This window comes from Arachis ipaensis, chromosome B04 (assembly GCF_000816755.2).
Source record: "Arachis ipaensis cultivar K30076 chromosome B04, Araip1.1, whole genome shotgun sequence".
NCBI lineage: Eukaryota > Viridiplantae > Streptophyta > Magnoliopsida > Fabales > Fabaceae > Arachis > Arachis ipaensis.
Genome location: NC_029788.2, coordinates 1,845,182 through 1,862,906, shown reverse-complemented (window position 1 = coordinate 1,862,906; position 17,725 = coordinate 1,845,182). Strand labels below are relative to the sequence as shown.

The window sequence follows — 17,725 nt, the reverse complement described above, 5'->3', positions numbered from 1 at the left end:
ATCAGCCATGACAGAGAAAGGATACAGTTTTCCCCACAAAGAACGACAATGAACATCTTCCGAGTAGCCATGCAGTCTTTTTTGAGACTCATAGGCAGACTCCACTCGCTGAAGCTCCATAGAAGACTCCCCTTCCTTCAGGAAAGCCTCAGCAATCTTCTCTTTTGCAAGACCTCTCTTCCATTTAGACTTAAGAGCAACCTCGGGCTGAATCACAGGACCTTTGTCAGCATTGGTAGCCGAACTCTCCTTCTCAGTTTTCTTCCGCTGATTGAAGAATGACTTCAAGCCAGCAGTGGTAATCGTAGACACCTTTTCACCTGCACCGAAAGGCCAATAGAATAAGAACAAACAAAGACAAAACAAACAACTAAGCAAAAACAACTAATTTACCTAGATATCTCAGAACCGCCTCTCTATCAGAATCCCACTTTAACAATTCGGACACAAATAGTAACCCCTTTGGGCCCAACTTCTCAAACAGAAACTCCATCAAAAGTTGATCATCAACTGACCTATCATCCACATCTAAAGCTTGCACAGGTTCGGAACACCATGATAGAGGGAACTTCTCGACAAGAAACTCATTTAGATAAAAAGGAAACTCCTCGGGTACACTCCTCACTTTAACATACATGGTTTTAAAATCCTTAAAAGAGGACTTGTAGAGACCGAAGATAGCACGACGGGGGTAACTACTAAGATTAACCCAGAGACCTCGACTAACCCCTTTAGCTTGAAACAAAGAGAAAAACAATCGAAGAGAGGGCGGCTGCTCAAGGAATTCCATTAACACCTCAAATGCCCTAACGAACCCCCAAGAGTTTGGGTGAAGTTGACTCGGAGCGCAATTCAACCAATAAAGCACACCACACTCAAATTCAGTAAAAGGGACTCTAACTCCCAGTTCAGTAAAAAGACAGCTATACATATAGAAATAAGCCCAGTCATCACGGGAATGGAAAATCCGATCATCAACACCACAGGGAAGTATCTCTATTCTTATACCACTACCCCTCCTAACCCAAACGTTCGAACCCAACATATCAACAGACTCCTGATCACTAAACTGAGACACATACCCCTTAACCCTAGAATCAACCCATCCATACAAACCCCCCTCACCCTCATTAGGCATTCTACTTTCCATACGAACAGGGAGCAAAGAATCGAAATCAAGAGAAGAAGAGAGAAGCAGCGAGAAAACAAATCAACACTCACCTTTCTTGCTCATTTCTCCAAAAACGCAGAGGCACCCAATACAAAAAAGAAAAATACTAAGAAAAATACTAAGGAAAGGAAGCACGTTTATTACATAGTGGGAAGGCAGTTACATATGAAACGTTTTCCTTTGATCTACACCATCAGAAACCCACGATCAATCCTCACCAAATCAAACGGTCAGGGGCTCCTCGAAACTCACAATGCAATCAAATCAATCATTCATTAACGCACGAAGAACAACGCAGGCAATTAATGCTACAGACCATTTCAAAACACCAAGGCGCCAAAACTAAGACAAGCTCGGGGGCTGTAAGGGGCACACATAATAAATAAAGCGACCGAGGATTTTGCCATCCGAAGTGTACAAAGCTCGCCTTAGTCTTGTCCAAACCAAGGCAAGCTTGGGGGCTATGATACGTCACCCACATCCTCGGTCGCCCGGAATACTCGGCACGCAAATATCTGAGGCTGGCGTCACATCAAACAAACTCGAAACAAGAGCAGGTAAGCTCGGCCTCACCTGTCCGAATAAATAGACACGTGCATCATAAAGCTCAGTCCCGCATCAGCCACCCAGAATACTCGGTACGTGAGCAGATAAGCTCGGCCTCGCCCATTCGAAGAAATAGGAAACGTGCTCAACAAAACAGAAGATCATAACCAACCTACAAACTAGGACTTATCCACTAACGGGTAGAAACCAACTCCTATAAAACCTAGCTAATATGCTCGGCTAGGTCTCAGGTTCTATCACTCTCATTCTTCTACTCTTTACTCTTAACTCACTCACTGAGAACCATTACTGACTTGAGCGTCGGAGTATCTTGTGCAGGTATTCCCGCCGCGGTGTTTGACTTCGGCCGACGTAAAGCTCTTCCTCCTTGGTGGTGACTCACTCGGAAGCGCTTAAGCTCGGCCTCCCTAGTGTTCGGACAAACCACATAGAAAGATAAAAAGGTAAAAATGCGCAACTACCCAGCTCTTATGTTATCTCCGGCATAGCCATCAACAACATGAGCTAGTTCCACACCATTCCGTAGTAGAAAGCATCGATTGTGTCGCACACTCCGCAACTCCTACTGTTTTGTTCTGGAAGATCACACCATTCCTTTGTAGCCAAATATTCCATATAACTGAAAAGAACCCGACCAACCAGTACTTGCGTACCTCCTTTTTCATAGGAGTGGATTTCCAACTCTAAAAGTGATCTTTCATGGTGCCAAGGGCTGTCCACACGTGACCAAATTCCGCGGTCCATATACACCAAACCTGCCAAGAGAACTCACAAACAACTAACAGGTGATGAACATTTTCAACCGCCTTTTTACACAACACGCAGATATTCTCAGTCGGTTCCAAGATTCCCAACCTACTAAATTATATTATTTTAAAGTTTTAGATGTTAGTTTTTTAATGTCGTTAAAATTGTATTATTTGGATTTCTATAACTTAAGTTATGATTAAATTAGTGCAAAAAATTAGAATTGACAATATCTGATATATTTTTTACACTAATTTTTAATTGGGAGTTACACCTAAAATCGTTTAAAAGTGAAAAAAGTATTCAACATAAAAATTACAAAACTTGAGCTCTTATTTTCAACGATTCTAAGTTTGTTCTAATTTAATCACTATAATTTGTTGTGTTGTCTTTTTTTTCTTAAATAATGTCTTGTATTTCAACACACAACTTTAAACAAAACTTGTCACATGCACAAATTGAATATCAAAGCAATTATATTCAAATCAAAGGTAAAATTTATTTAAATTATCAATTATCACAATTAAAAAAAAAATACAAAACCAATTGAAATTAAAAAAATAAAAAATTTTATTCAAATTCAAGTAAATATATGCATTTTCTAGTCAATAATTGGATTTTATCCCCTTCTCACAATTCTTTATATATGTTTGTTCACATTCTTACTTTTTTTTTTCTTTTATTTGAGCCTATATCTAAAATAATTTTAGATATTTTTTATCCTTAGTATACTTTAGAAGAAAGAGTCTAAATCATTTTCTGCTCTTGTTTTCCTCCTTTTGAACCAATCTAATTTCAGGACAAGCCTTTAGAGCCATATCCTATAAATGATCCCTCATCTGAAACAAGTCATCTTAAGACACTTCCTCATACCTTTGAGATCAGCATCTCCTCAACCTCTTAACTCAATGCAACCACCGCCAAAAATTAAAACCTTGATGGCCAATCAACAAAATCTGATTGCCCTCAAACAGTATCAAGCCACAATGATAGAGATTCTTGGGACTCTCAGAGAATTTATGAAGGGATAAATAGGGACATCCCTCCTTTTTATGATGCCAAAGCGGGAGAAAAAAAAGATAGACACCTCTTAACTTTCATCTCACATCTTTTCATCTATTTGTTAAGCTCTCATCACTAGCACTCACTCCTCTATCACATGTTGTTGAACCTTTTTTTCACTCTCACACATCATATTTATCCACTTATTCACTTAGTCCGAACACAATTTAGTCAGCACTACATATTTTGTAACGATCAAACTTTTAATATGTCATAATCAATGCTAGCCACCAGTTAAATATAAGTGAGTATAAAATTAAAATACTATTTAAAAAGAATTATTATGCGTTTTTACTATATAATTAAACATTAGCATTTAAAATAATAAGGAACGATATAGTTTAGTGGCAACGAGAGTATTTAAGCACAAAAAAGTCCTACGTTTAAACCACAAATTAATGAATTTTAGAATTATATCTTCAACAGTTCGCTTGAACCGGTTTTTACTAATTTTGAACGATTTTCAATTTCGACTGGATATTATCTTTAACCGGATGAAAAATTGAACCGCATCGATTAGGAATCTACTTCACCAATTTTTCGGTCGAACCGATTCCTACCATTAACATTGCATAGAGATCAGGTGATATATAGTGACTGGTTGACTGAGTAAGAAAGAAAAACAAGAAACAACAGTGCATAATATAAGACAATTACGTTATTTTAAATAAGTAAATAAAAAGACTAAAAATAAAATTTTATTCAAATTTCTGTTTTAAATTTACATCTCATGGAGTTTTAAATTTTTAGACATTAAGGAAGTACTCTAACAGCCGCCTAATTTCTCCTCTATTCCTCATACAAAACGTATTCACTACCCTGGGGCGTAATGTCCCAGCTGCATCGGTTAACAAACTCAACTTAACTTCTTACTATATAGACCTTATTTTTTGTATGCAGTTATTTTTTCCATGTTCAGGCCTAGGCCTAGTCTTCTTAACAAGTTTTTTTAATAATTTCATTCATATCTTTCCTTCATGCAAAAAATTTTACCTAGTCCAACCTCCTTTTCATGGCCCAATTATTTATATTGGTGTTCAAGTCCATATTGCTATAAATAAACATTACAATTACTTTGTTAACATAAATTGATTAGTATTACTTAATGAAATGTTTTAACCAAATGTACGTCACATCTCTTTTGAAGTGTGAAATCTCACTCAGAACACTCCAAGTACATGCTCTAGTTACCGGGCAGCAGCTCACTCATGAACAGCGCATTCTGGCGTGACATGTTTCATCAGCATATGCGGAAGAATCTATGTTCAGCACCAGAAAATTTTCCTACTACTAAAAAAACTTTTTCTCATGCCACTAATATGCAAGGGAAGTGTCCTACTCATTAAAAATATTAGGCTAATTTTTTTTCATAATCCTCAGATTATGATTGTAAAACATGAGCTACCAAGATTATATAGTAGGCTGCAACAATCTCTATCTCAAAGTTCTATTACCAATACAGAGTTTGTGATTTTAAATAATATTGTACAACATCTTGCCACAAAATTCGATGTTTTCTGAGTAAGTACTTAAATACAATCATAAAATTAGTAGAAATGTTGTTCTAGACATCACTGAATTTGAGTATTAAATTAAAGAGTCTTGTAAGAAAAAAACTAAGATTCAATTTGGGTAAATTTTTTAAATAAATTCTTTTAAAAAAATTTAAAATATAAGGACTTTTATTAATAATAACTTATAAATAAATTATTTTGTATTTAAAAAATTATTAATTTTTTTTAAATCAAAAATAAAAAAAAACTTTTAAAGCTTTCGAAACAGCCCTTTTAAGTCTTTAACTTTTGATAGTTGGAACCTTTTCAATAAACTCGATCATAGTAATGATAGAATAGAATGTGTTGAGTGTAAAGGATATAAAAGAATATATAAAACTAGAGATAAGCGATATGCAAAATTAAGCATAAAGATATTAATCAAATAATAGCTAATATACTTAATAAAATTGGATCACATAAGATAAGATTTCAAAATGTTGTATAGAAAATTGACCGGATCCGATTCAGTCCAGCCGACTAGTTCAGTAATTTTGAAACAATTTTTGAAATAGCGATTTCTGATTCGCAGTTAAACTAGTTTGGCCTATCAATCCAGTCCGATTTTTAGAATTACGTTTCTGTGGCCATACATTTAATCGGGTAAATATCCCCGTTTGCCAACAAGTATAGACCAATCAATATTATAATATCCATGATAAAAAAAGAATTTAAATTTTTAAGAGAAAAAAGTTGATAAACTAATAAAATAAAAGATTAATTATTATTAATTTTATAATTTTTATAAAAAAACGTGTTCTGATTAACTTTTATTTTACCATTTTGTCATCTTTCTCATTTCAGAAGAAGATGATCCACCGAAAAAAGTGCAATACCCCAAAGATGATCAATCGGGTAGAACCGAACAAGTAATACTTGGAAAGCTTCTGCACGTTCTTCCTTCTCCGAAAGTAGAAAGAAAATGATGGTTGGTAAAGAGAAGGCAAAGGCAGTGATAGTCGGGGGGAGCATAGCTGGAATATCAACTGCACATGCTCTTATCTCTGCTGGTTGGGATGTCGTCCTGATTGAGAAAACCACTGCACCTCCAACTGGAAGCCCCACTGGTGCTGGTCTTGGACTTGACCCTCTCTCTCACCAAATCATTCAATCTTGGCTTCCACTTCCTCAATTCCTACATAACACCACTCTCCCACTAACCATTGATCAGGTTTCTACTACTCAACTTGATGATGATTCAGGATGCACTGAATTTCAAACTTCATATATTACTCCATGCTTGTTACTTTGTTTCACTAGGAACCGGTTGAGCTACTAGCTAGTATTTAATTATTTATCTGAAAAATGGATAATTCAAAGAAAAAGAAGGGGAAAAATGATTTGGATACCAGTAATTTTTAGTATTTTTGACCATCATTTGACAGCACAAACGCGAAATTGTCATTTTACTAATTCATGTGTGCGAATTTCGAAAAAAATATGAGTGCAAATTATATTGATTCATGGGTGCAAAATATCTTGATTTATGTGCGTAAAACTGGATCCTCTAAATTTTAAATTTCACTTTAAAGAGAAAAGTATGATCTCTCACTATTCATTTTATAGGTGGGACCAAAAATAAATGAGGAGTGTTAGGGGGCAGCGACTTTTAGTATTTGTAGCCATCAAATAGCCATCAATGATGATTTTAATGGTGTGAGATTGGTATGAGATTTCATCCAATGACTCACTTTTTTTTTACTGCTTACATGCCGGCCAAAATTTGAAAAAGCTGATGGCCCTCTAGACTTTTCCAAAATAAATATGAGAGAGAAACGATTCAAGAGTAGAAGATCACACTTTCCTCCCTAAAGTACAAATTCAACATTTAGAGGATCCAAATCCATGTAAATTATATACTTCTTATGTGTAAAATATCTGTAAATATAGGTCTAAATTATTGCTGATTAAGTGCTAACTAAAAATGATAATATTTGTTGGCCATTGCTCATGTTTTATTTCCCCTTATTTTTTTTTGGTTGTGAGCAGAACCAAGCAACTGATAGTGAGAAGAAGATCAGGAAGACATTGACAAGAGATGAGTGTTTCAACTTCCGAGCAGCGCATTGGGCTGATCTTCATGGCCTTCTATACAATGCGCTGCCGCCGAGTGTATTTTTATGGGGCCACCTCTTCCTCTCTTTCCATGTTGTGGACTTCAAAGGTTCCATAACAACAAAAGTCAAGGTTCTGAAAACCGGAGAGGTCATCAATATAGTAGGGGATTTGCTTGTTGCAGCTGATGGATGCCTCTCTTCCGTTCGGCAGAAATATCTCCCTGATTTTAAACTGCGGTTTGTATCTTCAAATAAGATGACACAAATTTTTTACTTTCATAGATTATCATAGGATATTATAGAGATCTACATTGCTTTTTGCTGTTCTTGTGTGTTTGCATGAGTTCCTCTAAGGCTATGATGTGCAGGTATTCAGGATATTGTGCTTGGAGAGGGGTTCTTGATTTTTCGAAAATTGAGGATTCAGATACAATAACAGGCATCCGCAAGGCATACCCTGACCTTGGAAAATGCTTGTACTTTGACTTGGGCTCAGGAACACATGCTGTGTTCTACGAGCTTCTAAACAAAAAGCTCAATTGGATTTGGTATGTGAATCAGCCAGAGCCACAAGTTAAGGTAATATTCTTCATTTCCTGAAATCATATTACCTAGAATCTCGATTTAACTCTTAAAATCTTTCGATATTATGATTTTAAATGAGTTAGTCGATTTTACAAATTTTGTACTAGATCCGACGATTTTACGATTTACATACTTAATTTAGTTTTTCGATTTCACGTAAAATCTCTATTTTTTCTGCCTTGCCTAAAATACAAATTTTCAGTCATTTTACAATCAAATATGTTACCAACTTGGTATATAAGGAGGAAATTGGATCAGCGAGTGTTCACTGTATCTCGAAATTTGAAGACATTTTATAGAATTCAAAAGCAGAAACCCCCTATTTTTTATTTTTGGCATAACTACTCAAGCAAGAAGATAGGAAACTTTCATGTCCAGATTTTAAATGTGGAGATCCTGTTGGATCTGATCCAAATTTTTCCATTAAAAGGTTCGGGTTTGTTTGGACGCTATTTTCAGCCATGTAAAGATCTTTTTATCTATTAATTATGTTTGGATAAAATAAGATAAAAATATTTTTTTGTTCATTTATTATGTGAAAAACATCTTTTTTTTTTTTTTTTAAAAAAGATCTTTTAAAAAAAATGTAAATTATATCTTCTCAAAAAATATGTTTTTTATTTTTTAGTGCTCTTACTTTTATTGTTAAAAATTTGTCAAACACACTAAAAATAATTTTTATTGAATTTTTTTATCGATTTAATCGCGTCCAAACAAGCACTTCATCCAATAGAACAACTTTTCAGGGAACCTCTGTGACGATGAAAGTAAGTAGCGAGATGATTGAGAAAATGTACCAAGAAGCTGAAAAAGTGTGGATTCCAGAGCTGGTAAAGGTCATGAGAGCAACAAAGGAACCCTTCTTAAATTTTATATATGATAGTGATCCCTTGAAGAAGATTTTTTGGGAGAATGTGGTGTTAGTAGGAGATGCAGCTCACCCCACAACTCCTCATTGCCTTAGAAGCACAAACATGTCAATATTGGATGCATCAGTGTTAGGAAAATGTTTGGAGAAGTGGGGAGTGGAGAAGTTAGAATCAGCTTTAGAAGAGTATCAGTCCATCAGATTGCCAGTGACCTCCAAGCAGGTGTTGCATGCAAGGTGGCTTGGTCGCATAAAGCAAGGTTTGGTTCTTCCTCAAAGGGACCCTTTTAACCCCAAATCAGCAACACCAGATGAATGCCAAGAGCTTCTGCAGAGGAACACACCTTTTTTCCACTGATGTGCCTATGCCAATTGCTTCATTTACATTTTGCATCCACCAATTGATTTCCAGTGATGTAGGAAGTATTCTTGCAAGAATATGTTGATTTGTATACATATATCATGATAACCATCTTTTTTTTTTTTTTTTGGGTTGCCTATGGTATACCCCAACCCGACAGGACAAGGACTAATCCGTCACGGATCGGAGCTCCATTTAAGGGTCTGCCGCTGGCCAATGGGTTGCTGCATGCACAAGGCGGGATTCGAACTCCCGACACTTGCTTAAGCGGACGAGTGAGCTGACCACTCGACCAACCCAAGTTGGTTATGATAACCATCTATTTGAAGCACATGGGCTTTCAAACTTTATTTCCGTTATTTAAAAAAATAATAAAAAATTGGATCAAGATATTTCATTTGACATCTCATAAGAAAATTTCGGTAAATTAGAATACATCTACCCAAAAATTGGTTAGAAGTAGCGGTATAAACAGGTGGGGCTAAGCTTTATTCTTAGTAGGCCATATTTGTAATGTAGTTAATTGGTCTGCAGTATGCTAGACTCAATTAAGAGGTTGCGGGTTCGAGTCTCCTATCTTTGGTAAAAAAAAAAAAAAAAACACAAGCTAACTTTGAAAAACACCTCTTTAGGTGCTTTTAATGGTGTATGGTACCGTATTTTAAATATGTTTTTTAACTTTTTGAAAGGCTATTTAAAGTTTTTGAAGAATTAAAAAAATTTTATTTTTCTCTTTTTTAAAAGCTATTTTATCACTCTTATTTATTAAAATAACTTTAAAACAAGTACTTCTATGATAAAAATTCAGATACAAAATAACTTATTTATAAATTACTTTTAATATAAGTTAACGAGCTATAACTCAAATAGCATAATCTCTCTATCTTTACCTAGAGATCTCAAGTTTGAGTCTCACTCTTAACTATATTAAATGTAATATTTATGAAAATATCTAAACATTTAAAGTATTTAGAAAATAGTTCTGAGAGTCGAATTAAATCGGCCAGTTTAATCGAAATCGGTCACCTAACCAGTCAGGTTCAGGTCAAAAATTGATTGGCAAAGAATAGGTCAAAGAATGGGAAAAACCTATCAAGCTTAAGCTTAAGTAGTGCTGAAAGACATATAACGCTAATTTGTGAGTTAAAGTCAGACCTATATCTCTAAATATGACAGACCAACGACTAACCTATTACGAATCTGAACTCTATTTAAGAATTTGTCACTGGATAATGAGTTGCTGTATGCACAAGATTCGAACTATAGACCCTCACTTAAGTAAACGGGTGATGTTAACCTACTCGACCAACCCAAATACTTGCTAGTTGCTACTGAACAAAAAAACTGATTCTTGATTTTATACACATGCCCAAATAACTTCACATCTTTTTTATTAAATGAGTAAACACTTCAAAATTAGTCCTCCAAAAAATATTGAAATCCAACCAACAGCTTGATGTCTTTGATGATGATACACATTACATTCTAACTACTTATTGGTAAATGGTACAACCTAAAATGGAGGCAACGCTACTACGCGGGATTTTACATTCATACCAACAAAGGTAAATAGATAAGACTTCTTCAATCACTTGGCAGTACAGAGAAAATATTGTGCTCCACCATAATTGTATTCCCACTGTCTTATATGAAAGCAAATTAAACCTTTGTTGGCCATGTTGCTTGAGCTGACATAATGATTCCAACAATAACTCCAAATAGCCCAAGAGCACTACCAAAAATTTCAATCACAAGAATCTTCACAAAGAGAGAGGAGTTTTGAGCATCAGACAACGCACAACTGCTTCCAATTATTCCTACACACAATCTGCCAAGAAGAGAAAAAGGAAAAAGAGAAAATGATTTATAAAACAGCAGGATGGAAAATGTTTATCTGCATTTGTACAAAATTTTGCTGGGGATATATGAGATGTTGGCAGAAATGAATACAGACCCACAAACAAGATTTGCGAAGCCAACAATAAGTCCAGAAGCAAAGATTGCATATCCAGCCCTAAGAGACTCGGCTGCATAGATCTGTGATGAAGGAACGCTTTCTAATTTTGTTTGTAGAATGATGGCCACAATAACACCATAAATAGCAACAGCTTCACAGAAGATTACACTGCAATACCAAAATATCAGGAACAACCATTAAAGTGGCAGACATGACCGTGTTAGAACTATATCAGCTGCACCAACCTATTTTATGCAAGTAACATTTAAAAAGGAATAATGTTCGTAGCGTTCATATAAAACAATCAGTATTTAGAAATTCAGAATGGCAATACTGAATTTTTCATTAAATACAGGATTTCACATGTTAAAAATTTACCATTTAACTTCAATGGTTTGAGTAGTCAACCCTTATAATCTTATCAGTTTAGGATTATACAAAGCCTGGGAAAGAAAACATTGTGCACTCTATCATAATCTAACTCCCACACAGTGATATAAATTATAAGGCAAGCTAAAATTTTGACAGCCACGATGTTTGAGGTGTCATAAATTCTAGAAACTCTAAATATCCCAAGTGTGCAGTAAAGATCTTAATCACAATATTCAACACTAGTGGGTCTTGCCATTTTTCTATAGCTTTTTAAGTTTAATTATTAATTTATTATGTATCAATAATTTATAAAAAAATACTATTTAATAGAATAAATGCGTTAATTTTTTTTAGAGAATATTTGTGTTTGGAAAAAAAGGAAGAAGAAGGAAAAGGAAAGAAAACAACATATCCAACAATGGGTTTACATGGTTATTTATGATTGTATAAATGAGTGCCACCACTTCAACTTATCCAACAACCATCCCCAAATCTTAGTATATTAAGGCTAAAGTTTTCCCCTTTTTTGACCAAGTAGTGTAGCATTACTCGTTGTAGGTTGATCGATGAGTTTAATTTGTATGCCCTGTAAGTCTGGGAATATGAATAGTTTTACACTTAACATCCAATCATGAGGTGCCGCATAGGGATAATTGATTTCTTTTAAAGATAGTGAACATGAGATATAGCTATTTTTTGCTTGTATGACAACATGAGATTGGATTGCAGTGGCAGTTTATAGAAATTAAACTCTTCCTTAATAGTTTAGGTCTTATTATAAACATAAGTCAGCAGGAGAATATAAAGAATATGATGCTGAAAGCTAGCACAATTATCAAAATTAACACTAATTTTGTGTGAAATCACCACAATACTAGCTGAATTTCTAAAATCTCAATATCATTTCCTTTTCACAACATCAATTCCAAATTCTAACTCTCTATCAAAGCTAAGAATACAATGCACTAAGCACAATCATAAAACAGTTAACTATCTAAAACCCAATAACACATCTAATAGAACACTGAACACTGATCAACATAACCAATTGGATAAAAATCTAACATTGGCCACTTTAAAAGTACTTAGATATCTCAAATGGATAAAAATCAAAAATAAAAATAAAAATTGAGAAACACCAACAATTAAATGTATAGAACCCTAATTGAAAACTAAATCCGAACACCAAACAAATGAGACTATGAAATTTGAGTGGATAAGTTCTTAGAATCTCAAATGGATAAAAATAAAAAATAAAAATAAAAATTGAGAAACACCAACAATTAAATGTATAGAACCCTAATTGAAAACTAAATCCGAACACCAAACAAATGAGACTATGAAATTTGAGTGGATAAAAGGACAGATCAGTAATTGTACCTAATGAGATTCTTGGAAGTGATTCGGGGAGCCTTGATTGCAGCACCGATCAAGCTGCTACCAGTTATGTAAATCCCCCTTCGCAAATCCAAAAAGGAGATTATCAGAAACGGTTACGGAAAATAAATTGAGAAAATCTGAAACGGAAAAGGGAAACGGCGTACCAAGCAGCACCGAGAACTGATACACCGATGGAGACGGCGATGCCGATGGCGGAGAAGGTGTAAGGAGAGATCTTAACGAGCGCAGTACCCCAAGAGCTGGGTGTAGCGGTAGACATTGTGAATCACTGAGAGGTTCTGTGATCGGATCTCAATGTATGTCGTGTAATGGTGTTTATCCACACAGAAGGAAACAGAAGAAGGTTCAGAAGGAGGCCGAAGCTCAGCGTTTCTTCACCTTTGTGAACAACGACAAGTCGTTTAGAAGGGAGGTTACTTTTTTTCCTTTGGGTGTCATTTAACACTTTAATTAAAAAAAGTGAATATCCAATTCGGTCCTCACAATTATTTTAAAAAAAATTACAGAGCCCTTAACAAAATATAAATAAATAAATACTTAATTCGATTTTTTAATTTTATTTTTATGTGATTAATTAATTTCTGTGCTCAAAAAAATAAAAAAAAAATACTGATACAGAAACTAATTAACCCTAAAAAAATAAAACTCAAAAGCTAAATTGAATATTTTTTTTTATTAAAGATCTCCTTCACTTTCGAAATAAGCCGTTTCATAAAAAAAAATCATCTTGCTAAATGGACCAACCATTTGTCCTAGAGATACCGAGATGCATATTACTCTCTCCCTCTCTATCCCGTCATTTATTCTCACTTGGAGGACGACTCCTAGTCAACTACAATTAGGGGTAGGCATAAAAAGAGTAAATTACCAACCTGATTTCTATTTATTTTGTAGAATGACAAAGCAATTCTTGACGAATAAAGCAATTCATTTCGATCTCTATCTTATACTTTTGTGATACAAGACGGTTTCTATGGGTGAATTTTTGGTAATTATGAACGAAAAACGCTTAACTATCACGGTGAGCGTGTGTTCGCTTGTTGATGTGGATGAATGCTGCAGACGTGGACACATCAAATAGTCAGAGAATTAATTATCCCCATCCACCTTAAATGGTCAGGGGGTTAATTGTCTCCATCCACATCAACCAAAACGATCTCCCTCTTCCATCTTCGCTCAATTGTCCACATCCACATCAACCAAAACGACCTCCCTCTTCCATCTTCGCTCAACTGCTACGCTGGAATGGAGGAACCGCCACCACCGCCAACCTCCGCCAAAGGGGCCCGAGGAAATACTGTATGCTATATCTATGATTGCCAATGGTGAAATAATAATTTTGTTTGTCACAAGTACAAACCCCTAAAATTATAAACTGAAGTATTTAAACCTCGGGTCGTTCTCCTTAGGAATTGCGATAAAGTGTCTTGTTATTGGTTATGAGATATTTTGGGGTTTTTGGGATAAGAGACATGAAATGTAAATGGCAATGAAAATAAACTAACAACTAAAAAGGTCTTGGCAAAGGTTGGTGGTCAAGGATCTCTATCCTTATCACTAGCCACAACATGAGAATTGGCAAGGATCAATCCCACTAAGTCATCCCCTAACTAGTAGTAAAGGAAAGTCAAATGAGCTATATCAATCCAAGTCCATAAGTCCTAGTTCTCCACCAATTCAATTAGTGAGATCTAGAGTTAATGGCTCAAGAGTTCCTAAGTTACCATCCCAAGCCAAGAGCATAAAATTCTACTCTAACATCCTTCCAAGCATTTTATCAAACACTTGGAAGGCATAAAAGAAAAGCATAGTAAAATTGCAAGGAAAGTAAATATATACTACTCAATTGCAAGGAATTAAACAACAACAAATCAAATGAACAATAAAGGAACATGAAAACATAAATTGCATAAAAATGAAAATAGAAGAAACAAAAGTGCATCAACATAAAAGTAGAGAATTACAAGAATTAAATGCTAAACTAGAGAGAAGAGATGTAGAAGAAGAAGAATTACAAAAAGAAAAGTGAATCAAAGCATGAAATTAACCTAGATCTAAGAATTCCTAATCTAGATCTAACCTACTCCTAATCCTAGAGAGAAGTGAGAGCTTCTCTCTCTAAAACTAACTAAAGCATGATAAAACTAAAATAAAAACTCACTAACTAACTAGATGCCTCATCTCTCTTCATTCCTTGGGTTAAATAGCATCAGAAATGAGTTGGATTAGGCCCACAAGGCTTCTAAAATTGCTGGCCACGAATTGCATTAAGTGAATCATGTGCAACCATCGGCGCGTACGCGTACAGTGCACGTGCCCGCCCCTATGCACGATGCAACTATGGCAAATCTTATATCAATTTGAAGCCCCGGATGTTAGCTTTCCAACGCAATTGGAACCGCGTCATTTGAACCTCTGTAGCTCAAGTTATGATCGATTAAGTGCGAAGAGGTCGACTTGACAGCTTTTGCGATTACTTCATTTCTTCATGAGTTCTCCATTTCTACATGCTCTTTCTTCATTCCCTTAATCCAATCTTTGCCTCCTAAACCTGAAATCACTTAACAAACATAACAAGGCATCTAATGGAATCAAGGTGAATTAAATTTAGCTATTTTAAGTCCTAAAAGCATGTTTTCACTCTTAAGCACAATTAAAGGAGAAGTTATAAAACTATGCTATTTTATTGGATAAATGTGGGAAAAGAAGATAAACCCTACAAATGGACTTTATCAGCCGACTAGGGTTACAAAAATAAAAACCAGTTGACAACAGTATTTTTTCCCTATCTTTCCTAAAATAACATCAAGGCCTTTATAGGAAAGAACTCTTTGGAAATAAAGGAAAAAAGCTAGAAATCAAAGAGTTGAAGAAGAAATTAAAGAGGCAGTTGAAGAAGAGTTTGAATTCAACATGGCAGAGAATGCGAACAACAATGCTAATGCTCCTCCAACTAGGAGGATCCTTGGATCTTTCACTACTCCTAATCCAGGAAGTTGTGGAAGTAGCATTGTGACACCTACTATCAATGCCAACAACTTTAAATTGAAGCCTTAGCTTGTCACACTAGTGCAACAAAATTGTCAATTCAGTGGGAGTCCGCAGGAAGATCCTAATTTGTTCATCTCAAACTTCCTACAAATTTGTGATACAGTCTAGACAAATGGAATCACATCTGAGGTTTATCGATTGTTGCTCTTCCATTTTGCTGTAAGGGATCGAGCTAAGCAGTGGTTGGATAATTAGCGCAAGGAGAGCATAGCCACATAGGAGGACTTGGTCACTAAGTTCCTAACCAAGTTCTTTCCAACTCAGAGGTTGACCAAGCTCAGAATTGACATTCAGACTTTCTGGCAACATGAAGGAGAGTCCCTTTATGAAAATTAGGAGAGGTACAAAGAGATGCTGAGGAAGTGCCATCCAGACATGTTTGCTGACTGGGTCCAACTTCAGATTTTTTATTACGGGATCACCCCTGCCTCACGGGTTTTATTGGATAATTTGACTGGAGGATTTCTACATATGAAGAAGACCACTGATGAAGCACTGGAGTTGATAGAAATGGTGGCTAACAATCAATACCTCTATTCTTATAGAAGATCAATTAGGAAGAGAGTTATGGAATTAGATACCTTAGACACTCTATTGGCTCAGAATAAAGTCATGTTACAATAAATTAATGTAATTACTCAACAATTAGGAGGTATGCAAGTTTTAGCAGTGAGCACCCAAGGAAATTCCTATGGCATGAGTAGTGGACTACATCAAAGTAAAGGTTTGGAGTATGGACGTTCTTCTTTGGAGCAAGTAAATTATATAGATAACACTCCAAAGCCACCTCACAATGATCCCTTCTTCAAGACCTATAATTTTGGATGGAGAAATCACTCAAATTTTGGATGGAGAAATCAAGGTCAGAGGTCCCATAATTTCAACAACAACCATCCACAAAACCACTTCCAACCTTAACATAATTCCTTCAAATCCCATCACCAACAACAACCACCGTTCACCCAACCATCTCAAGACTCTCAAAGACTTTTTCCTCTTGAACTGGCCATAGAGAAACTCTCCCAGAGCACATTCACATTCATGCAAAAAACTAGAGGCTTCATTGAGAAAATAAGATCTAACTTTCAAAATCAAGGTGTTTCAATTAGAAAGCTGCAAGAGCAAATAGGCTAAATTGCTCAACAATTGGAAAAATTCACAAATGATCTTCCTACTGACATAATTCCAAGCCAGGCGCTACTTCACGGCTTTCCTTAGAGACTCTAGACCTTATATTAAATATATACATATGAGCCTGTAGCGCTAGTCGAGATTGCGTGTCAGATATATAGATATAACGAAATAGATAATAGTCAAATAGATAATATATACAAAAAGTATAAAAAATACAAAAAATATACTAATATAATATATATATGCCTAAAAGCTCATTTAATACATCATAATTCACATCGGATTACGCCGTTGCTTATTCATGAAAATATTTACAGACTCTATATTTATACTAACAGGCCTCGACTCACAAGAGTCACTCTAGTTTGAGACCTGTTTTAATTTGTTTATATATGTATTTACAAAAGCATCTAACCCTCTAAAAGTCTATACAGAGCGAAGGCAAAGACGACTACTACTGCTACTATTATAACTACTACTGGTAGCTGATCTCTGGAAGCTGAAGAAACACAGAAGTATTGTATGGAAGTAAAAGAAGTCGCTTTGACCCACCGGTAATGTTACTGCTACTCGCCCATCTCAAAGCTGGGAACTCAAAGAAGATCTTGTCAGTTTGCATCTGCGGAACGGGAGAAGTAAGGGGTGAGAACCTAAAGTTCCCAACAGGGTACTACTTAGAAAAACCTAAGAGGTTCCGCAGCCTAAGTCTAAAATTTCGCGCAGTTAGGTCGGTAAGTCACACAAACAAGTACAAGCATAAGTAAATAGTAGAATAGTAAATAAACTCAAAGTACAGGAAGTAGAGATAAATCACAATCACAGATAAATGCAGCAACCAA

The 17,725-nt window shown here is 35.4% G+C and overlaps 2 protein-coding genes and 1 long non-coding RNA gene across 5 annotated transcripts; 1 reads left to right on the top strand and 2 right to left on the bottom strand.

Moving 5' to 3' along the window:
* LOC110270838 lies at positions 1,813 to 3,701 on the bottom strand. The gene is made up of 3 exons (XR_002360471.1): positions 3,691 to 3,701; positions 3,581 to 3,586; positions 1,813 to 2,009 (listed from the first exon to the last, which is right to left on the bottom strand). It is a non-coding gene; the product is annotated as an uncharacterized LOC110270838 (long non-coding RNA).
* Positions 5,854 to 9,380, top strand: LOC107638284 (6-hydroxynicotinate 3-monooxygenase). Of its 3 annotated transcripts, none has more exons than XM_016341485.2 (4): positions 5,854 to 6,271; positions 7,090 to 7,391; positions 7,523 to 7,736; positions 8,489 to 9,380. In XM_016341485.2, the coding sequence occupies exons 1-4, from the start codon at positions 6,023 to 6,025 to the stop codon at positions 8,966 to 8,968; spliced, it is 1,245 nt and encodes a 414-aa protein (XP_016196971.1). In that variant the 5' UTR covers positions 5,854 to 6,022; the 3' UTR covers positions 8,969 to 9,380. The 3 variants fall into 3 exon arrangements, with proteins under 3 accessions (XP_016196971.1, XP_016196970.1, XP_020976040.1); XM_016341484.2 differs by having other exon boundaries at positions 7,090 to 7,394; positions 7,526 to 7,736; XM_021120381.1 differs by having other exon boundaries at positions 7,090 to 7,394; positions 7,526 to 7,736; positions 8,476 to 8,613.
* Positions 10,327 to 13,132, bottom strand: LOC107638285 (V-type proton ATPase subunit c''2). The gene is made up of 4 exons (XM_016341486.2): positions 12,845 to 13,132; positions 12,681 to 12,758; positions 10,926 to 11,096; positions 10,327 to 10,799 (listed from the first exon to the last, which is right to left on the bottom strand). Exons 1-4 carry the CDS (start codon positions 12,958 to 12,960, stop codon positions 10,631 to 10,633), a joined length of 534 nt encoding a protein of 177 aa, XP_016196972.1. The 5' UTR covers positions 12,961 to 13,132; the 3' UTR covers positions 10,327 to 10,630.